Source organism: Gymnoscopelus braueri (assembly GCF_963280865.1).
Source record: "Gymnoscopelus braueri genome assembly, chromosome: 5".
Taxonomy (NCBI): Eukaryota; Metazoa; Chordata; class Actinopteri; order Myctophiformes; family Myctophidae; genus Gymnoscopelus; species Gymnoscopelus braueri.
The window spans coordinates 23,744,927-23,768,606 of NC_137606.1; the positions used below are offsets into that span (position 1 = coordinate 23,744,927).

The window sequence follows — 23,680 nt, forward strand, 5'->3', positions numbered from 1 at the left end:
CTTAGTTACTTTACACCACTGCTAAGGGGGAATTAACGACAAATGACTACGTATGCACTGTTATAGAATGTCATATGTATTTAAAAAATAGTCATAAAAATGGGCTTAGATTTTTTAAACCTCCCGTTAGGCTTGCATTCAGCACAATACTACAGTATTAACGCCATAAGACATTGGCTACCGCTTCCTATACAGTGGGGCCTTGAGCAAAATGTGTATGGCACACCTTTTGGATTCATAACAAATGCAGAGCATGACAAACTTTCAAGCACATAACACCAAATCAATGACAAGATTTGTTCCATTGACTTTCCAGCACCATTTATTTACAGCAGGACTTATACAAACCGCAACCTTGACAAGACAAGATAAAAGGTTGAATGATTGGAAAAACAAACACAGAGTGCAAAAGCTATATCTGTTTTCATGTAGGGGTAACTGCATGAAAACAAAATATCTTCATTCAAGTTTGCACACAATTCAACTCCAATAAAATGCACAGCATCGAATACAAATATTCAAACACGCTGCTCTGGCTTCACTTGAATGCTGGTTACAGCAGGACAACACCCTTATTGTAGACAATTATTACAAATACAATTATGTCAAGATGAACCCAGTGAGTTTACACTCTCCAAAACAACAATGGTGTGATGAATGACACATGGTATGTGATTGTATTCTGTGCTTGGACTTGTCAAACAAATATATTACATACAGAAAACGTGTAGTACCCCACTCTACATTTGGTATGGGAAAACTGTGGTGAAAGCTACCGCAGAGCTACTGCATTCAGCTCCTTCAAAGTATTCTTGGCATCTTTTTTAAAAGCTGTGTAACTGTACATTGAAGGGAAAAGAAAGACATGTTTTGTACAAGAAAGCCCAAAACATAACTTAGCAATGTTGACACACCCAAATACATCCCAATGATGATGAAATTGTTGTAATTTCCATGGTTCTTGATAAAGTACATGAATCAAGCAGTTGCATGACAAAAATGGCAACATACAACAGAAGCATAGTATTTACAAAACGCCACGATGAACACAAAAGTGTAACATTTATGTAGCAACAGCTCAATTGATTCTGGTGTTTTTACCACAACTAACCTTTTTTATGTTTTATGTAACTACTTAGTCTCCCATGAGTGATAACTTTATTGTCATCTATAGACAAGTCTATACTGGCATTTTCAATAAATATTACATATTTGTAATAACAAAATTATACTGTAAAAAAAAAAAAAGGATTTGTTTTGTGACAAAATGTATACATTGATTAGTGAATTTGGCATCTGGTTAACAAGATGCAGAATCATAAATAGCAAAACCAAAAAGAAACAACAAACAAGTTGACATACCAATTAAACAGCGTTCATTAAAGACACACTAAAGTGTACCTTTTATTTTAGACTCCACACACATCCCCCTATACGAATTTATCAACTGAACAATATAAACCGCCCCAGGAATCCAGTAATGATTAACTCATACAGAGATGTGTATGCAAAAGTAAAACTAAACAAAAAAAAAGCTAAAACATATCTATAAAATACAAAAAGCATATTAAATACACAATGTACAGTATTTACAGACACTCTTAATTGTTAATGCTGGTCAGAGATAAAATAGTTTTCTCTTTGGGGTTAGCACCCGATATAGAAACAGGCACTTACATTTTTGATCATAATATTACTTTTGTAATGCGATGGCTGATAATCAATTCACATTATATAACATAAAGCACAGCACCAGGATGTGCACTATTCTTTGGCAAAATTCTAGAGTGACAAATCCCTTGCCAGAACCTGAAATGTAATATTATATTAAGCCTGACCCCAAATAAATAAGCAGGTGATGGAGAAACCAGATAAAGTCAGCTCAGCAGCAACTCACTACCCCCTCTTTAGAGCACCATGCAACATTTCTCTGCCATACTGTTGACGTACAGAAGGGGTATACATAGCATGTTGCTATATCCCCATTTAGTGCATTGTTTCCAGACAGAAATCTGTATCTTTGGGTATTATAGCCACGTAGTGCAACAGCATCACAAAAGGCAGAGTGCATATTATTAGAAGCTTGTGCTGTATTTGACAATAATCATTTTCAAATATACAGGAAGGATTTTATTGATTGGGGTGCTGGCACAACAGATGGATGTGTTGACTTGATAATAATCTTGCATAGATCTTGGACACAGTGACCAGCACTGTGCCACTGGACTAGAAGACCATGACTACATTTAAAATATCACAGACAGAGGACCTTCAATGTACTGTATATGTGTCCAAAGAATCAATGGGTCTTTTTCACATTTTTGTTCTGAAAAGTGATCCACATTCTACCTTTGCCAACTGTGATAATATCATAGTTGACAAATGCAAAATGTTTAATTTGATATTGCTAAATTATTTAACAATGTTATGAAAGATTGGTGTTTCTCACTAAATGTAGATTGTTCTTGAAACTTTGGATGCACATCTTAAGAGATGAATAGAATTGAATGTTGTTGCTCATAGTAAGAGGCAAATATGGCACATTTGTCTCAGTTGTGTAGTCATATACATAATAAAAATTGAAGGGCAGTACAATAGATTGATGTATTATCTTTTGTGCTGCCACCCACATATTTATGTACTTTTGCTATTCTAACCATATCAAAGTGCAAACAATTTAGCAAATACATACAGCAATAACTTACTGTACAGCGATGACTTACAGCAACACTATCAGGCAATTATGGTAAATAAAATATATTTAATAAAATACTAACTTAGCCTTTAGATCAATTCAAGGACAATAGCAACCAAATGGTGGCACCAGGGTGGAGACGTGGTGCACGGGTTTGAAATGTGCTTAATGCTTCATCACGAGTCTCTTGGGTTTGTATTACCTCGGAGAGGCAAACACATGTGGGTGTCAGTGAGATAAGCCTAACTTATACTGCTTCATTCATACTGTAGTAGACACAGAGAAGAACACCGGACCTCTCTTAGGAATCCTCGTCATCGTCTGCTGCGGCATGACGTCCACTGGGTAGAAAGGCCTCCTTCTCTGTGCCCATCGGCTGTCCATTAATAGAGCAAGGTGGTTTGTAACTGTCAGGGCTGGACCTGTTCAGTGCCGCTTCTGCACTGTTACGAATACCATAGCCAAAGTAGATAATGAAACCTGGAAAGAGTACAAAAACACCACTGCTGACACATACAAAAAAAGCAAAACAAAGGTCTGCATCCACTCTACAATCTGTCTCAAGGTCCTGTTTTTTTTTTTTTACATGTTTTAACAACATTAAACCTGGCGTCCCGATTTTGGACAATATTTTTTATTAGCGAGTATAGCAGATCTACTAGCTCACAATGCGTTGCGATGCGATTCTCTATTTGTCGTATATATTGCTTAAGTGGTTAACTCAAAACAATTGCATTACCGTGTTAAAAATGACCAACATTTGAACATAGGCCCTACATTCATGTTATGAAAATGGTATGATTTTGAAATAAATAAATAAACGTACCCAAGACCATCCAGATGGCAAAACGCATCCAGGTGCCTTTGTCGAGCTGCATCATCAGAAATATATTGATGAACATACTAGCTACAGGGACGAATGGCAACAAGGGAACCTGAGGAAGAGAGGTTTTACAATACAGTAGTTAGGTTAGCAGTTACAGTAGGTTCAGTAGTAATGTTAACAACCTCACATTGGGCAAGAGGCTTACTTTGGGGCAACTTAATCCTTATGTAAAGGACTTTGAATTGCCTCTGCGTGTGAAATGTGCCATACAAATAAACTTGCCCTGTCATTAATTAACATGCACAACCTGAAAAAAGCAAACATACAGTACATAAATATCAAGTCTACCGATAGCATTCATCCAAGTCTTGGTATGGTATGATGGATCAACTATTTTCCACCACTTTCAGACTATAAATTCAGACTCGCTGTTCAATTACTATAATTACATGTATGATAACGGACATTACCTTGAATGACAGTTTGGTTTTGCTCTCTGGCTGTCTCCATACAATGAAGGTGATAACCAGGCTGGCAAACATAAGAATACTTAGGAGGGCGAGTGACCAGGGTGCGAATCCCCCCTGCACGGCTACAACACAGAAGACACACACCAAAACACCTGGAGAGGAAAAGAGGCACAGCAGTGACTAGACAAAACAAAGCAACACACTAAAACACATGGAGTGCATCACAGTGGTGGACAAAGTATTTTCTCAACTAAATACTAATTAAGAACCCCCCCCCCCCCCCCCCAAATCAAAAAACAGAAATGTTCATGAATTTTCATGAATTGAAATGGGGCTTTAAGTGGTTAATTCATAATATATTTTTGGTAAGTTCCTTAAAAAATTTACTTTACTCAAGTAAATGTACTTCGTTACTGTCCACCACTGTGCACATGATTTTATCATATGGAATGCCCGAAACAGTATACATTAAATATGTGTCTCACCAATTGTACTGGTGCAGAAGCTGGCAATAAAACCGGACAGTTGAGAAGGTTCTGTGCTGGAAGGGAAAACTAGGCTCCTGATGGTGAAACGGTCATCTGGCTCTGGCAGGAAGCCAATGGTTCCCTCACTAATGGATTCACCCATTTCATCTTGTGTGTTGGCCATTTCATAGGACGAACTCGGCTGTTCTGGTTGGTACCTACAAGAGACAAGAGGTTATTTTACTATGACAGTCAAAGCTGTGGTACTGTATGAGTGCTTTAGTATGTGTGTTGGGAAATTATGGATGCTACAGAGTGGTTATAATAATAATAATAATACTTTAATTTATTACTTTTATTTTTGCTGTTTTCTAAGTACTCAAAGACGCTTAGTTTACATGTGTGTAAACAAGACAAAAACACATTTTATTAAGAACATTTCAGATAAGCAAAAGATTAAAAGCAATAAAACACTAAAAATAACAAGTTGAAATCAAAGTCAACTCGGACGGGCAATTCTGAACAGGTGGGTTTTCAGGGCGGTTTTGAAGGTAGGGAGGGAGGGGGCTTCTCTGATATGTTATGGTGGGGGAGGCCTACACAGTGAAATACAGACTTAAATGAAAACTCCTACCTGAGGACTAGGACACAGGCAGCCACCAAGCTGTAGGCCAGTAGGGTGCCAATGGACATCAGGTCCACTAAGTCTTTCAGCTCAAACAAGAAGGCCATCACGGCTGCAGGACAGGAAACAGAGAAATGCAACAAATGTACTGCTCAAGTCCCACGTTTACTGATAATGCACAAAACACACATTTAGATTTTGAGCAGAATTTGAACAGAGTTCAAATGCAAAACAATAAATTAAGGTATTTTATGACCAAAAAGATCACAACACAGAATTCATTAAAGAAAAATGGGAGAAGGAGGTTATTTTCTCAAAGTTAAGAAGAAGAAAGTCCGCACACTCACTGTTCTCAAGCTAAAAAAAACCTCACTTTTTATTTATGCAACGTTTCGACCTTCTAGGTCTTCATCAGGCAAATAAAAATGATTTTTTTTTTTAGCTTGAGAACAGTGTGCGGACTTTCTTCTTCTTATCCTTGATTCTTCCCTTGATGTCCAGCACCTGGCCTAAATTTTCCCTGTGAACTATTTTCTCAAAGTCACATGAAGATTTTCTGGAAATGTTAGCACTTTCATGTATGACAGGAATTTGGGTGGAAGTGCTCCTTTCTCTGAAGGGATGCTAAAAGTTGGAGATGCGGTTCTAAGGATGTTGGTCACTGGTATTGTTGCTGTCAGACAGAAACCTTGTACAGTATAATCTCCATATTTCCATTTCTTTTAAGTTTTTTTTCGTGAATGAATGCCCTACTTCATCATACACGAGTGTCACACAAAAGAAGTGAAAATAACTCATCTACAACCTCACAACGAATCACGATGCGACTCGTTGTGAGCTTGTGGATCGGCAATGTTCACAATTTTAATGATAACAAAAAAGGAACAGGTTTTGGATAGATATAGTAAATGACATGTATGCCGTAGAGAGGATTACTTTCTCTCTCCGGCTTCAGGAAGATACTGTATGTTCATTCAATTCAGGTCTATTTGGGTCAAATATGTCAGGCCTTTACGGCCAGATTTTGTAGAGGGACGGATGAAATACCTTTAATATAGTCTTGGTCATATAAACAAGACAATATATTTGTGTTCTCTCTCAGGTCTTCTTGTGGCTATATTTCATTGCTTTTATGTGCACAATGTATCTCTCCCAGTTGTATACTTTTTTATTTATTAAATTAAAAATTAAAATCTGTGGAAAACAGAAGAAATTTCTTTTGAAATAATGTTTGGCTGTAATACTGCTGATCAAGAAAGAAAGAAAGAAAGAAAGAAAGAAAGAAAGAAAGAAAGAAAGAAAGAAAGAAAGAAAGAAAGCAATAGCTTGTAGACTGTTTCTTTGAGTCTCCATCTGTTCTGAAGCTTTTGTCATGTCACCTTCCCTCCTTCCACATATGGCATATAAGCCACTCCAATTCCACCTTTGGGCTTACCGGCCAAGAACCCTGACGCAATGGTGGCGACGATCGGTGTCTTCCTCTCGCTTATACTCGCCAGAAACGAGAAGAGCAGACCATCACGAGCCATAGCAAAGATAATGCGTGGTAGAGGGAACATGGAGCCAAGGAGACTAGGCCAAGGTCGAAGGAAGGAGGAAGAAGAGGAGGAGGAAGAGATTTATAACCCAAATATACTGTTGCTGTACTCTGGCTTCACACAAGGCTTCAACTGACGGCCTTCTCAGCCCAACAACATGGAAGACACACTATTGCACAGCAAAGTGTTTTGAGTTTCCACGTCCACAGGGAGGGGACTAGAGCGGCCAAAATAATTTAGAATGTAACCACTTTCAACCTGGAAAATGTTAAAATAAATTCCATCTAGCTACAAGCTCACATCACATCGCATTGCGGCGCGTTGCGAGGTTGTAGACCATCCGTTTTTGCTGCACGACACCGTCACACGTCAAAGTATAAAATAGGGCTTAAGTGGTTTTGGGAGGTGAGGGCAAAACCGGATCTTGAGGCCTTGTGTGGCTAGAGTGTTGCTTTAGGGTTCTGAGAAGAAAGTCAACCAGTTAGTGGGTTTAGGACCTGACCTCACCTGCCACAACGCCAGATGTTATTGTTGCTGTTAGGGGGGTTTTGGTTCTCGGGCTGATTTTAGCCAAACATTTGAAGAGCAGGCCGTCCTCTGCCATAGCCCATATTACTCTGGGCATTGGGAACATGGAGCCTAGTAAACTAGTAGGGGAGAGAAATAAAAACATGCCGTGCAAGTACATTGCACATGTTTAGATATAGCATATCGTTGCTGTCGGGTGTAAACTTCATATGCCCAAAACTGTTACTTTTCAGGATACAAATAAAAAAGTAGCAAAAATAGCAGATCTACAAGATCCAAACGTGCCACATCGTGACACGTTTTGAACTTGCTATTTTTGCTGCTTTTGTGTGACACTGTAGTAGGACGATGTAGGGCTTTAATTTACAAAAAAAAACATAAAAAGTAAAATTATGGCGATGAGAGGTTTCGTTGTTCCCGACAGCACAATATATTGAAGTGAAATTTCAAATATACTTGCGTGATCTTAAGACGTAATCAACACTATGTGAACATAAACAACACTGTTCCACATCCAGAGAGGCCATGACGCTATGATGTTCTATTTTGACAAGTTTGGGAATACAATGAGACAGATCCAGCACACTGTCTAGAACTTGCTATATGGTTTTTTTTATTACAGAACAACTTTTTGCGCCTTAGATTCATCGGGACAAACGCGTTTGATCTAAGGACCGAAACGTCACTTTGTAATAAAGATGTTCTAGACAGTGTGTGGGATCTTTCTCATTGCGTGCATTTGGACTTTCCTTTTGTCCTACGCACCTGACTTTAACCTTTTAGGTGTTCAGTATGTTCACAAATCTTAACTATTTAATTACCATTAACATTATACTATGAGAAGAACCGATGGCAAGTGGATTTTCCGTTAGGGGACGAATACCGTTAGCCAAAGTCATAATGCAAAACAAAATCTAGCTCAACTTTAATTGGATTATTCATATCTGAAAAAAAAGCATGCTGAATCATTAGAAAACTATAAGTAATTGTGAGAAAGATGTCCCATGCACCTTACCTGGTAGACAGGGCACACAAAGATCCAACGGCCACTGCAATGTTAGCCCCCCCCCAGCCCACATATGTAAAGGCCACAGGCAGTGGGCTGTTGGGGTCCAGCAGGTAATAAGGCATCATCATGGTGAGGGCTGCAGACACTCCAAAGTAGGCCACAAAGCAGATGAGGAGGGAGGACACGATCCCGATAGGAATGGCCCTCTGAGGATTCTTAACCTCCTCTCCTGGAGGGGGGGGGGGGGGGGGGGAGGGACAGACACCACTGATGTTAATGTACAGTTACATGGTTACTGTTACAAAAAGTTGAAAGAAACAGAAAATATATGATTCTCACCTGTAGTGGCAATACAGTCAAAGCCTACAAAGGCATAGAAGCATGTGGCCGCACCAGAGAGGACTCCCGTGAAGCCAAAAGGCATGAAGCCCCCCTCACCAAGTCTCTCTTTAAGGTCTGACACTATGGACTGTGATATACTGGAAAGAATATAAGAAAGACATTTTGAATAATAATGTATGTTATATGTGGACATTTTAACAATCATCATCATATCAGATCATCACATCCGGATGAAGGTGAAAGGCCCACATGATATCATATTACCGTAGTTTGTGAAGAGTTTATGAAGAAGGGCTCACAACTCTTAATGTTTAATGATACCAAAAAAAAATTGTTTTTAAATATATTTTGTATATCTGTACAGTCTGTGTGTCCCTCGCATATCTCAAGAGCCATTCATCCAATCGATTTCACACTTGGCAAGTGTATCGCTGAGGACCCAAGAGAGTGCGGTGTCGAACTGACCAATCTGAACTGACCAATACATATTGGAAGATAGTTCTGCTGCCTTCACACTAGCGCCAACAAAAGCTACAAAACGCCAAGTCGCCATTGAAGTGTTGCACAATATGCTCATTGATGACATCAAGCTACATTGCATCATTGGAGTGCTGAAAGACTTTGAAGCCAGCTCAACTTTTTTTTGTACATTTTGTAGGTTGTACAGCAATAAGTGTTGGGTGTGTGAATTTGTATCTTCATGTCGCTGACATTCCATTGAAAATAACTTGCAGCCTGTCGCTGCTAGTGTGAATGCAGCATAAGTGTGCAGATTACATTTTTGCACCCTGAAAATGCAGAGTAACCATACCATCAATTTGGGATATTTGTTTTACCATTTGAATACACTCACTTAAGGCTGGAGTTGCTGGTAACATTGAGAATTTCACTGGGATTAAGATGCCAGTTTTGTAGCGTTCCTTTGACCAGACCTGAGATGATCACAAACAGCAGCACCAGTACATTGATGCAGGTGAACACTTTGTTAACAAGTGCTGACTCTTTCACTCCGAACGCAAGCAAGCCTGTTGGACAGCGAAAACAAAACAGAATGTGAGAGAGGAATATTACATCTCAGAGACAGACATGAAATAGAAAAACGCTACCATCACATTGTAGAGGCGTCTGACCTGTCAGTAAGATGATGATGAAGACTGCAAATATGTCCGGATACTCTGCCAGAATGCCTGGAGCGTTCATGGGCATGTATGTTCTGCAGAAGGACTCTATGTGTTTTCCAATCAGCTCGTCAAACGTTGCACTCCAGGCTCTGGCTACACTAGACGTTCCTGTGTGGATGAAAAGTTGCTTTTTGATTTGTTTATTTGTGTCATAAAGAATACAAAATTTTAAAACAGACAGAAACATATAGACATGAAAACAAACATTACACAGCTGAGGGAAATAACATACTTGTACAAAAATGTATGTAAAAAAATATTAAGATGAATTAAGGCAGTAAAAAGAGCAAAGAAAAAAACAAGATAGAGGAAAACACATAATAATGGAAGGAAGAGACAAAATACTGAAAAGTAAACCAACTAATAAAACTAGGTGGTTTACTGTTCACACTTTACAGCGTTTTTGTCTCCAACACCACATACTGTATTATGTGGTATAGTATCAATGCAGGGCTCCTTCCCTTCCCTAGGATGAAGAATCTTACCGATGATATAGGCGAGGATGAGGTTCCAGCCTGTGATGAAGGCCCAGAGCTCTCCAACAGTCACATAGCTGTAGAGGTAGGCTGATCCCGTCTTGGGGACACGAGCACCAAACTCGGCGTAGCACAGACCAGCCAGGACAGAGGCCAGGGCTGCGATTAAGAAGGAGACGACGATGGCGGGTCCGGAGTTGTCCCGAGCCACCGCGCCGGCAAGCACGTAGACGCCAGCACCCAACGTGCTGCCGACGCCCAGGGCTACGAGGTCAAAGGTGTTGAGGCATCGGGACAGACGGGAGTCCTCTGTGTTACAGTCCACCACCTTCACCCTGAGAAGCTGCTTCCCGATGTCTTTTAATGTCGCCAGAATCATCCTGGCACTCGCTGGTGAACCTGACGTCGAAACAACACCAAAGATGTTAGGACTGTGACATTACTTTCCATGTGGAAAACTCCTGCTACATTACAGTATGTAGAAATCCACCTTGATTGTCAGAAGACTGGCAAAGCAAAGGTCAACAAAATAAGAACAAAGCAAAGTCATCCTCAGTTGAATGATCTCATTCTTACAACAATTTGGGTACCGTACGGTATCTGTATGGTACAGATACTGTAGGACACAAGACATGCACACCTATACGTTTTAATGAATAATCTTTCCCTTTCCTTAAAAAAGCACAAATGTGAGTACAAGTGAGAATGCGACTGAAAAACAGGAAACAGGTGAAATACGGATGTTAATCATTAACCCTTTACTGTTAAACTACACTAAGAATCTTTACCGATTAATAAAAGTCAAGGTAATACTATCAATGAATTAAAGTAAGTAATACAAAAAAGTTTGTTCCATGGTTAAAGATAACAAAGAGGCTACAATCTATTTCTTAAATATAACTCATGGGGGAGTTGACACGTGCAACCACACATGCCTGTGGAAATACTCAATTGATATGTTAGCTTTGCATCGATCATGACTGAGGCAATTGCGTACTACAAAGAACACACACATCATGGTAGATTTAGCAGATAGCAAACCAGCAACATTCTCCAGTATGTGTAGGAAATAATGTCTTTCCTACTGGCCAAATTGGTGGGTGGTCTCTATAATTTACTTGCCAAAGACTTAATTTTCCTGCATTTATCGGCCAGAAACAGTCACAAATACTGTCGCATCCCTAAACCTAAATATTAGGAGATTGGTCATCAGTGCCACTGCCACAACCAAAAGTTAATAGATCATTTAAACCCATATCACTACATACATTTAAAAACATTGATGGAGTGATGAAGTCTTATCATATCGTGTACTACTGAAAACAGAGATATCCAAGCGAGGTACAGCATTCATGCAAGTTAATGTGACTCATTCAGTGGAAAAGACAAAGCGCTTGGGTGCTACTCACAAGATTGTAGCCTCCTGATAATATTCGAAAGCAAAAAACAAAAGTCCTCTTTCTCCCTTGATGTGAACAATTTCTCCCCTTCCGAATTATGTGTTCATCAAAGGGCAGTTTACAATCACACAAGGATGAACCCAGTATACTGTAGCTGAGAGAGCAGTCACAATAGCGTGCACTAGGTTGACAAACACACACGACAAAACAGACTGTCTGTGGCACTACAGACCCTTCAGGTGCCAGCCTCACAAATAGAATGGTGACACATCACATGGCCAGGGACTCAGAACAGCTGTGACGACAGCTACCCAACCCCCACCACACCATCCGCCAGACCAACTCTTGACCTCTCCAGCTGACTTTACAATAATACTGCAAAGAACTGTTGATCAGCTATGAAAACAGTAACACGACGGCTGTCAAAAGTATTAGACTAGCTCATTTTAACAGTTTGTTCTTGTCACAATAGGAACAAAAGGATTTTCTATGATTTAATGACCATTAAAATGAATAGAAATAATAAATCTGAAACAAAGTCTGGTGTGATGATCTAAGATCAGTCTTGTAATGATGATCGAATCAAATAAGTTTCATCTAGATGCAGATTGAACATATGGAAAGTCACAACAAAATGTCAGGAATACTCCGAATTCAACTGTCAAAATCAAATCCAAAATTCATACTCAAAGTTTGAGTGTCACACATCATCTAACTAGGTTATGACAAGATAGGAGAATTAAACCTCAGCGGATGCCATCTTCAAGTAGCTATAAGGTAACTCTGGTACAGTACGTCAAATGGAAACATTTGTTTGACACCTCTGTAACACATAATACCTCTATAAATACCTCATACATAATTTTCTCCACTGACTTCTAAACATAATGTCAAACTCCATTGACTAGACTAGACTGTACTGTACAGCAAACCGAGTCTAAGAGTTGCATAGGCTAATGTGTGCTCCTACTGAACAATCAAAAAGAGAACAAAATTTAGAAGTGTGGAAACACATGTCCTTAGATGTTGTGCAAGGGAGATTTGTAGCTCTAAAGGAAGACCTGCCAGAGGTTCGGCACTAAGCACAAAGGCATGGCATTGCACATGCATTCATTCATGATGGGACGTGCTGCTCAGTCTAAAATAGGCAGGTGGGCAGAGAGAGGCCCTGCCCTCTTCTCCTCCAATCAGCTTGGCCGAACACCTGTGACACAGAGGGGCGACGTGGGTAAATTCGGCATGGCAGTCAAGTCACATGTACAGTACTTAACCATTTGATCATAGACAAAATACTGTCACTTCTCCAAATGTTTAGAAGCCATAGCAGTACACAACTAGATATGAGATACTGTACAGTACAGCAGAAATACATACAAACCGAGCCTTCCAAAAAACACCCTGAATGGTTTCCCAAACAGGCACGGCAATGCCTGAAACCAAATTTTAACTTACATATCTATTTAGATAATGGTCTACATTTAATGTATATCTATAATGGATATGTAATGTATTCCTTCCAGAATATGTGTTGTTTGGCCATTTCCTTGTCATTTCCATGCTCACTTAAATATTATTATCTGATTATATACAATAATCTGGAACTGAATTTGTTTAATTCAAATTCTTCCAGATGACATTACAACTGTAATGTAACCTACACGAGTCAAACAGATAAAGTATAAACAATTGGTAGTGCAAATGCACAGTTACAACAAAATGACAATATCTGGATTTGAGGACGTGAAGAGGCCACATTAAATTTGATGAACATTCATTGAAGCAAATGTTTAAATGCCTTATGGAAAATCTGATTTTAAAATAAATTGTACAGTATGTTATAATCCAAGTCAGAGATCAAGTGAGCTCCCAACTGTTAAGTTTTATCCAACATCATAACAAATAGTCCCCTCTCCCTCTGTCCATGTGACTGGGCAAGTTTAAAACTAAGTGCCATGTGAGAGTGATCATAAAAAGACAGCCTTCATGTGCAATGAGACCTTTCCTTTTCTGGGATTCTGGTCATAATGAACACCTGTGGAGTCTGCACCGACCTTGAGACACAAAAGCTACAGTACAACACACAACAACCAAAGTTGTTTTCAATGTATGTTCTACATACACAACAGCACAAGCAACAATGAAGTGAAATAAAACTAATAGGAAATATTGGATTATATGCTGTGCTTTATGACATTCACAGCATAAAACAGGGTTCTGCATAGCCTTAAAGCAAAGCTTAATACAAAAAAGACCGAAACCAAAAAAAAAAGATACAAGACTGGAATAGGATTTCCATATACATTATTGCCCTGAGATAAAACATCTTAGAGGGAATGCTCAAAGCACACCGTCAGCTATTTCAACAGTTAAAACATCTGCCAATTATTATTGGCACCCCTGGGATAGACAGTAAAAGGCAGATAGGCAAAAGAGGAGGAAAAAAGCCAGTAGGCATTTTATACGTAAATGATAGTAGTACAGTACTGTATATGAATAGAAATCTAACAAATTGAAGCTGGCAGACCTATAAATGACCACTAGGAGCTAAACCTTTTCAAAACAGTATTATAGTATGAGGAAATATAACAAAAAATTAGGAAATAAAAACAAACATCTGCTAACATTCCTGAGTGTGGAGAATCAACGAGATGAACACTGAACACAACTTGTACTGTATGCTTCTCATGGATCGATTATTTTCACGCCTGTTAAATATGCTGTGGTCAGTGACTTTAGATTGAGCCACAGTTCATGGCCAATGGCACAGTGGTCCATGCAGCTTCACATAGACAGACTGTACTAGTCACTAGCGTACCATTGTTTCAACAATGTTTCATATTGGACGCACGGAGCAGCCAGAATCCCTCTACTTACTATGTAGTAAAACACTAACCTGCTGGTCCAGCTGGAACACAAACTATGCCTTTCCCAGAAATATCTTGGACATGGTGGCCTATTATGTGAGAAGATTACAACCATGACTGCTGGACATGCAAGGATGCCAGAGGACCAGACAATATATAAAAAAGAAAATAATAAATTCAGGTCCACATAAGTGAGGACCTTTTACCTTGATGAAGGTACAGTATGCAGACTGAAAACTTAGCCTTTTTAACACAGATAACTCCATGGATCTAAGTGTGCAGAGCCTTTTTTCTTTGTGCATGAACATGGAATGACTGTCTCATGTCTATATTATATAATCAAATGCTACATAACACACAATTAGGCCTACTGTATTTTCTATGCGAGAATAAATACTGCATACAAAATTAAACTAGAATAAAATGTAGTGTAGTATTTTTTTTTTTTAACTGATGTGAGGGAAGCCTAGATGTGTAGAAATCATTTCCCTTCCTAAATACATCTGAATGAGGGAACTGAGATGCCTAAATAAAGATGTCAACAGAACACTGCAGTTCATACTTGCTGGTCTTTTATCGCATTGATGGGGAATAAAACATTTAGTTATTAGCTTACATAGAGTTTGCTGATATTGTTTACCTGGGGTTACCAGGGGGTCCATATCAAAGTATGCATCACAATAATTTTAACCATTATTTTATACTTTGGCTAATCAAAAATAGCAGATATACAAGCTCATTTCGTGACTGCCTATGAGCTTGTAGATCTGCTATTTTTGAAAAATCATGAAAACATTTGTGCAAATCTTTGAATATATATATATATATATATATACACACACACACACACACACACACACACACACACACACACACACACACACACATTTATATATTTTTTAAGCTAACATTCTTAATTCAAAACTTCTCTTCTGGGGGTCCCTGGAACGAAACATTTTCAGATGGGGGTCCGCGGCCAAATACATTTATTTATTATTACAATTTGGGGGTCCTTCACATAAAATAGCAGAACCACTGTTTTTAGACCATGATGGCATCATGAGCGGTAGGAACTAGGAAGTGTGTCGCTATAAAAGGCTATGTTTGGTGCCTCTCACTGCTGCTCTGTTAGTATTGTATACACAGTACTTCAGTATCTCTGACTGGAAGTCCCCTAAAAGAGCACAAAACACTCCTCAGAGCCGCCAACAGAACTGTGGGGGCCACACTAATCCAACAGTTTAATGTATACAAATACAATGTATTTATACGATAGGGCAAGGCACCACGTTATTATTGCATCAGCAGGAAGATGGTTCCTTCCTCCAGAACGAGAGACCATGTGTGGCATTCTGCCGTGCCGAATACCCCACAACGCGCGGCCCAAAACACAGTCGCCCCCCGGGGCAAGTCTGGCGACCTCGGAACGGTCGCCACCTGGTAGTCCTAAACGTAAGTTCACTAAAGCTATGCCCTAAAACTAACGTTATTCCTAAACGTAACCTCAGTCAAACTATGCCTAAACCTAACCTTATTCCTACACTTATCCTCAGTAAAACTATGCCTAACCTTAAACGTATCCTCAGTAAAACAAATACAAGATTACAACCACAATAAAAATGGGGGCGAGCGTGTCTTGGGGCGAGTCTTTGGTTCCCCGCCGGCAGCGCCGTAGTCATACGTGTGAAGTCTGCTTTGTAGTTTGTAATCCGTACGACGGTGTCGCGTCGCGTGCCAGAAAAAAGAACTGATCTACAAGCTAAGAGCGCGTGGCGGTGCGAGGCGTTGGTACCTTGTAGATCAGTTCTTTTTTTAGCCGCGCGACAACTTCGCGCTTAGGAGTGCATACATTATGCTTTACTGTTTCGGGTTACATGTTAATGATGTCTATCATTGAGATATAGACTGTAACAGACTGCTGTTGGAAGGGTCTGTAACTTACAGTCCCTTAAACATGTGCTAAAGAACTGAAAAACGTGAGAAACACGTTCAGTAAACTTTAAGCGACTTACCTCTTAAAAAAACCCCGCTGTGAAATGTTGCGGCTGTGTTCCAATATGCCACGTAGGGCGGGCTATATAATACTTTTAAAATCTAAATGAATTTTGACAGTTGAGCCGACGTTAGACAGATGGAAGTCAACCTGCAGAGTCGTTGTTGGCTCCGCCCGGATGAATGAGCAGTGGTGGAAAAAAAGTAACTCAATACATTTACTCAAGTATTGTACTTAAGTACACTTTTGAGGTATTTTTACTCTACTGGAGTATTTCCAATTTTTTTAATACTTTTACATTTACTCCACTGCATCTCAGAGTCAAATGTTGTACATTTTCTGCTGCAGAAATGTACAATATGCAGAAATTCTGCATAATGAGTAGGCCTACTTTCTACTTTTGGTACTAAGGGCGCGCTCCCACCAAGAGTTGGCTGGCCGCTGTTAAACGCAGGTTGTGCGCGGCCACAGTTTTTTGCAGCCAGCGGATTCTAAAAAACGGGAGTGTCGCGCCTGTCACTCACTTTCAGGAGCCTCCCCGTAGCACCCACCGCCTGCGCCAGCTTTGGGAATGTGCTGCGTTTGTGTAGGGCTGGTTAAGTCCCGGGAAAGACGCACTGTGATTGGCCAGTAGTCACTTTGAGTGGCAGTTGGGGCACACCGCCTGCTGCCTTGAGCACCATGTTGCTTCCTGAGTCTTGAGACAGTCCGCCTTCGACTCACCCGATTGGACAGAGGGAGAAAATCAGCGCCTGCCTCCAGCAGTTTTATGCTTAGTCGCGGAGAGCAGATAAACGCAAGGTCTGCGTGACTAGCGGAAAAATCTGCTCTTGCGTGAATCAACGCATTTGCATTGACAATGCATTGGCAGATTCTGCAAACAGCGGCCAGCCAACTCTTGGTGGGAGCGCGCCCTTAAAGTTCATTTTGATGCCAATACTTTTGTACTTTAAATTTGCTCGAGTACATTTTCGGATTCCGGACTTTTACTTGTAAAAGAGTATTTCTACATTCTACATTCTACTTAAGACAAGTACAAAATGTGAGTACTTTCTCCACCACTGAGCATAGGGAATGACCCTCCTTCCATCCACTGGAAGTAACCTACATCCACCACAAGATGACAGTGTTTACAAAGGATTCCTGCAGTCACCACATAGCACCCTTATTTTTTAACTCTAATCTATGCATGCACGCACGCACGCACGCACGCATGCACGTGCCTGCACAGCACACACACACACACACACACACACACACACACACACACACACACACACACACACACACACACACACACACACACACACACACACACACACACACACACAGTGATGGAAAAGGTACTCACATGTTTTACTTAAGTAAAAGTATCAAAACTGCAATATAGAAATACTCTGTTACGAGTAAAAGTCCGGAATTCAAAATGTACTTGAGTAAAAGTACAAAAGTATTGGTATCAAAATGTACTTAAATATAAAGTAGGCTACCAGAAAGTAGAAAGTACTAGATATGCAGAGTCCCATTTCCCATTTTTTCTTTCTTAAACAGTATTTGCCTGGGTAAAATCATAAATATTAATTGAGTTCTCATATCTGCACTCAGCCATGCTCTGTAGACTGGGTCAGTTTTCCAGAAAGCTTGACCCTGAAGGCAAATAGTGTTTTTTAGGGGTACTGAGTTTTGATTAAATTGAAATCTGCTGTATGCTCAGTGCCTCAAAAGTGAAAAATGCAAGATGGCCACTACCACTGGGTTGACATTTATTTTAAACATATATTTTTGACAATGTCATGATATTTTGTAGGTTTTCATACGTAAATGGAGAATTCTATCCCATATTCTGATACAGTGTGAAGAAAGTACTTGAAACTCATAGGCTATATTGTGAAAATGATTTGTCAACTAAATAAGATCCTTCCTATATGAATACCTACAAAACGGTTAACCTGAAGGCAAATTGTGTTAAATGATGGCATACAAGGTTTGTAGGTGTAGGCCACTGAGCTCAACTCATCTTTATGGAAATACATATTTGAAAAACAAAGTAAGGAAATTATACACCTAGGATCAACCTGCAGGGCATACAGCAGATTTGAATTCATCACCCTCAATACCCCTAGACAACCATATAGCCTATGACATAAATTAACACAAATGGCCTTCAGTTAAATATGCACATATTCAGAAATTCTGCTGAGTCTACATCAGACCAACAAAAAGGGCTCAATACATTTAACTACAAATATTTAGATTGAGAGACGCTTATCTAAAGAGCTTGTATTAGCTGGATAATCACTCCATCTCATCATGTCCTCTTTAGCTTTGAATATAATATGAATCCTACATCCATCATGGCAGTGAAGAGGTCCAGTAGGTCCATTGCAAAGTGCTCTGTCCCCTTATTTATCAAACAGTAACTGCATTCATTATTGAATTTGTGACTGCTACTCAAGCTGTGGGCCTTCTCTGGACAACATTGGTGAGCTGCATGGGAGATGATTGAGATGATTCAAAGTTTAAGACGTTAGACTTGAAGAAAGAGGAAGATAAAAGACCAGGAATCAGGAATCCTAAAAAAAAAAGCAACAGTGGTGGGAAAAGTACTCACATTTCTTACTTAAGTAAAAGTATCAATACTGCATTGTAGAAATACTAGAAATAGCAGATCTACAAGCTCACAATGTGTCGCATTTCGGCGCATTGTGAGCTTGTAGATCGGCTATTTTCAAATGGCCGAAATGTATTTTTGTAATAATAATCCAAATCTACAAATTGACTAGTAACTAAAGTTTTCAAATAATTCTAGTGATGTAAAAAGTACAATATTTGCCTCTGAGCTGTAGAACAGTATTTTTTTTTTTTATCCCACGATTTTGTAACCCCAATTTTTTACACCGAGTGCCAATTGTCTATGTAATCCTGGGCACTACCTTCCCTCTGCCAACCTAGGGAGGCCAGGGCCGAGCTCATGCCTCCTTCAATGCATGAGAGCCAACTGACCTTCTTGTCACCTGACAGGGGAGAGCTTCCCTGGTTGGACGTAGCGCGTGGAAGGAACACGTTATTCCAACCAGTTCCTTTCCCCTCCATCAGGCGCCCCGGCTGGCCAGGGGGAGGCAGTATAGTGACCAGGATTACTGCATGTTTTTGTGAGGGTACCTAACACGGGGAGAACATGCAAACTCCACACAGAGAGGGCCCTTTCGCCAACCCCACCTAGGGTATGGGCACTGATAACACGGAGGAGAGAACACGCCCCCAGCGCCCACAGCATCCCCTGCGGGAATCAAACCCAGGACCTTCTAGCTGTGAGGCGACAGCGCTACCGACTGCGCCACCGTGCCCCCTAGTAGTACAGTACTTGAGTAAATGTACTTAGTTACTTTACTCCACTGCACGAGTGCACGTACATGAACCGAACCTGGGCGTTTACATTTTGACACACTCAAGAGTTACATTAACCACTCAGGATTTTTCTCCGATATCTAATCCAGGAGGTAAATCTCAGCAAATCAGAAGGTCAGAGAGTGGAGAGTAAAGTGTTATCTTCACTAGAACAGAGGACCAAGGCACCAAACACTGCACTGCTAGAGATTAATTAATGATGCACTCAGCCTGCATGAAGGGGATCAGCCTCAATAACTCAACTGTCCGCATACACAGTGAACCCTCCAGTGTTAATTAACTGTGAGCGTAAAAATATAACCAAATTGACCTGTAAGGGTCCATTTGTACACTCTCCGAGGACTTTACTGTGTAGGTTAATACTTCATCCAGCTTCATCAAGAGAGTTAAATCTGCATGACCTGATCGTTCCAGAGCCTAAGGCAATTTCTCACAGCATTATGAACAGATTCTCTTCCTTCATCTGCACGTTCAAATAAAAAAAAGCTTATCATGACAATGTAGGCTGCCCGTAGCTCTTCATATTTCCCTAAACAAATAGTACATTTAGAACCAGTTCATAACACATAAACTGTATTGTAGCCTACACATTTAAAGGAGTAGATCACCCAAAAGATGACTCATTTTCTACCAATTACACACATTGAATTCATGGAGATTTTTTAGTTTTTGTCGCATTCCTAAGCCAATAATTTGATTATCGGCGGAATGATGCTAATGCATCCGATAGGAGACTCAAAGGTGTCTCTTTGAGTCTCCGACCGGATATACACCCACCCGATCATCAAATGTATACTGTAATATACAGTAATACTAACATGAACCAACATTAAGACATAGCCTACGTACCAACATTAATAGTAACAGTAAAAATAATACTTACACTATACTGGGAAATTATCACTTCCATGTTTATATTGACAGAAAACATTACTGTACCACACAGCGGGGCAGAGAGGAAAAATCTATCACAAATGCATAGGAAGCTTCATCTGGAGTAAGTAACACGTAACTTGGAGACGGAAGGGGAGAGGGAAGCAAAAAATAGAAGGTGCTTGTCACAAAGCTCTGGAAATCCAGTTTTTTCCCCCCATCTTTTACTTTGTGACCCATAAACTGATGCCTATGGCACCATGTTGAAACCAGTCATGGTTATAGGGGATTGAAAAAAGGCTCCTGACAAAACTTTAACTCTTGCTGGCAAATCGGACTGTAGGAATTGAGTTGCGATTGTTTAACATGCACCCAGCATAGCACAGTCAAAATCCATATTATTCCACATATGAGAAGATTGGATCATTAAAGAGATTTCAGTATTCATCCATATTAATACATACTGTACATACATACATACATTGTGAGAAATTTGATTTAACCCAATTTTGCACATCTAGATTTTCCCAGGCCCAGAAATGTCTGTACTGAGACTCTCAGTGTGAAAGGGAAAATCCCAGGACTACACATATAGAGCATCCTGTCATCTATCATTCAAGTGTCATTGTCTTCATAATGACACTTACAAGCCCTTGTAGTGTAGCCTTACTTATCTGCTTTTGTTCAATCCATTTGCCCCGAGTCGTTTCACTTGTCTCATCGCCTTAATATCTACCAGAAGAACCCATGCAAGTACCAGCAGGGAAAGGTTGTGATCTTGTGGAAACTGGATGTTTTTTTTTCATTTCTAAGGATGGCAATGTTGATCTGTGAGTCGATCAGTGGGTCAGTCTGTCCACCACTTTGGTCCCGACAACTTATCTCGAAAATAGCAGGCTGGATTGGCATGGAATTCTTTGTGCCATTTCATACTTCTTGGAGTATGAACTGTAATGATTTTTGGTGGCCCCATTGCCCTTCCTCTAGTGCCACTCTTGACAAAATGTCAAACTTTGCTCACAAGATTTAATCACGCTCATAATTTAATTGCCAGATGCCGCCCCCCCCCCCCCCCCCCCCACCCACCACACAATACTTTTACCTAAACAATTTTTTTCCCTGTTTCAATGCTGACAAATGAGATCAGTTCAAATCCCTTTAGTCTGGTAGAGTGTAGGGAGCAGCATTGCCTGTAGGGACCACTAATGGCGCTTTTAAACTTAAATAGTCTTGTTAAATTCTTATTTGTGCCAGGTGTTTCAGTGCTGTTAAATTATAAAAATGCTGTCCACAGAGTGTATTTTTATGTAAGTTTTAATTTTTTCCACCATTGTTAAACTTTATTTCTAGGTGTGTGGAGAGAGACAGGAATCCAAGGGCAGAGAGAGAAGAGATGCAAATGGGACTGGGAGACAGACTCCAATTCAGGTCCTCGCAGCTCACAAGGAGCACATGGTCTTTAGAGTAACTGTCTGAGCCACGAGGCCCTCCTGTCCGAGGTGTGAATCCTAAACACTAAATGTGTTATTTCAAGATACGTAGAGGATATGCTGCCCATCTGGACATGTACAGTACACATGGGTCAGTCCGGGTCCTTGGGTTTATTGAAAAAGGAGCAGCAACATGAGGCAATGTCATCACAGCCAGATGGAATTCTGGGGTACGAATGCTGAGATGGCTCCATGTACAGCCTCTCAAGGGTCACCAATGACAGTGGGTTGGAACAGCACCACTTCGCGCATGTCATACCCAAATTCTGACTCAAACAAAGAATTGGCACAAAGATCACACGCAGGGTAGAACTGAATTGTACTGCAAAATTGCTGAAGGTGTCCATGTTTCCAAGCAGCAGACTATACGGTGAGTCATAACTATTCTATAGGGATACTGAAATACAAGACAATACAATACAGGGCCTACAAAATTATATAGTGTATAATGTTGTATTAGACAACCTTATATACTTTATTGACTGGAGTCCCCCAGGGGTCTGTAGTCTGTACTAAGACAGCACATTCACCCCCTATACCAAATCTAGCAGAACATTTAAAAGCTCACAACTTTTCGCCAAATGTTCACCTATTAGGACATGCCCAGGGTAGGGATGCAAGAGTTCCTATGGTTAATGACATGCCGTACATATTATCACATACCTCTATTTCACTGTCAACTGCTCTTCATTCCCAGTGCACAGCCAAATGACATTACTCAGTGTGGGGAGAAAGGAAAACAATCTGTTGAGCACCATACCTGTACCACTGCTCTGTCAGCCATCCATAAATTTGTATGCATAATGTTATCTTGTAACAAACAGGGGTACTGTATTCATAAATGAATAAATATGCTACGCACAGTACAACACTAGCATCCCTATTCTAACATTTAGCAAAAATAGCAGGTCTTCGAGCTCACGTGTCGCACTGCGACGTGTTATGAGATTGTAGATTGGCTATTTTCGGCAAAGATATTTAGTGTGGATTGAAAACAGGAGGGGGCCTAGTATAGAGTCTTTGGGTATCCGGTCAACTAATATAGGGTTTAAGTGGTTAATCCATTTGTAATTCCATTTGTTCACTCTCAAGAGTTAAATTAGGATTTTACAGTGCAGATCCACAGGGTCCATGGTGGTACAGTCAAAATCCATCTAATACTAACTAACAATGTATGTGTATAGAATACAATTGAGGCCTCTTAAGTGGGGGTTCTAAAACCTATTCTTGTTGGTTGCAAGTGGCACTTCAGATCTTGAATGCCACAACATCTGAAGACTGAAATGACTACGCCGATTTAGTGGCATTTCTAAATGAGTAGGAACTCGCATCAACATAACAGTTTTTGTAACAGGTACTCGTTGGCAGGAAAATAGAGGAAAAAAAACACGCACACCTGTTTTCAAGGACACTCAAACCCTCACATTTCCATAAGAGTGGGCTGGAGCAGCACCGCTGGTGACACTAGGTCCAGTTCATCCACACAATGCACGTG

General features: G+C 40.1%; 1 protein-coding gene across 1 annotated transcript; it reads right to left on the reverse strand.

The window, feature by feature from the left end:
• Positions 1-295: 295 nt before the first annotated feature.
• LOC308086179 (high affinity cationic amino acid transporter 1-like) lies at positions 296-16,572 on the reverse strand. The gene is made up of 12 exons (XM_080429611.1): positions 16,434-16,572; positions 10,167-10,556; positions 9,631-9,789; positions 9,354-9,525; positions 8,498-8,637; positions 8,165-8,387; positions 7,129-7,268; positions 5,093-5,195; positions 4,477-4,676; positions 3,992-4,143; positions 3,522-3,630; positions 296-3,175 (listed from the first exon to the last, which is right to left on the reverse strand). The coding sequence occupies exons 2-12, from the start codon at positions 10,534-10,536 to the stop codon at positions 2,997-2,999; spliced, it is 1,947 nt and encodes a 648-aa protein (XP_080285737.1). The 5' UTR covers positions 10,537-10,556; positions 16,434-16,572; the 3' UTR covers positions 296-2,996.
• Between the last annotated feature and the right edge of the window lie 7,108 nt (positions 16,573-23,680).

Excerpts from the sequence above, each read along its gene's own strand:
- LOC308086179 (XM_080429611.1), bottom strand. The coding sequence starts at position 10,536 with ATGATTCTGGCGACATTAAAAGACATCGGGAAGCAGCTTCTCAGGGTG. Across the intron at positions 8,388-8,497 it reads TGACTGTATTGCCACTACAG|GAGAGGAGGTTAAGAATCCT; the intron begins GTGAGAATCATA and ends CCCCCCCTCCAG. Across the intron at positions 4,677-5,092 it reads GCCTGTGTCCTAGTCCTCAG|GTACCAACCAGAACAGCCGA; the intron begins GTAGGAGTTTTC and ends TGTCTCTTGTAG.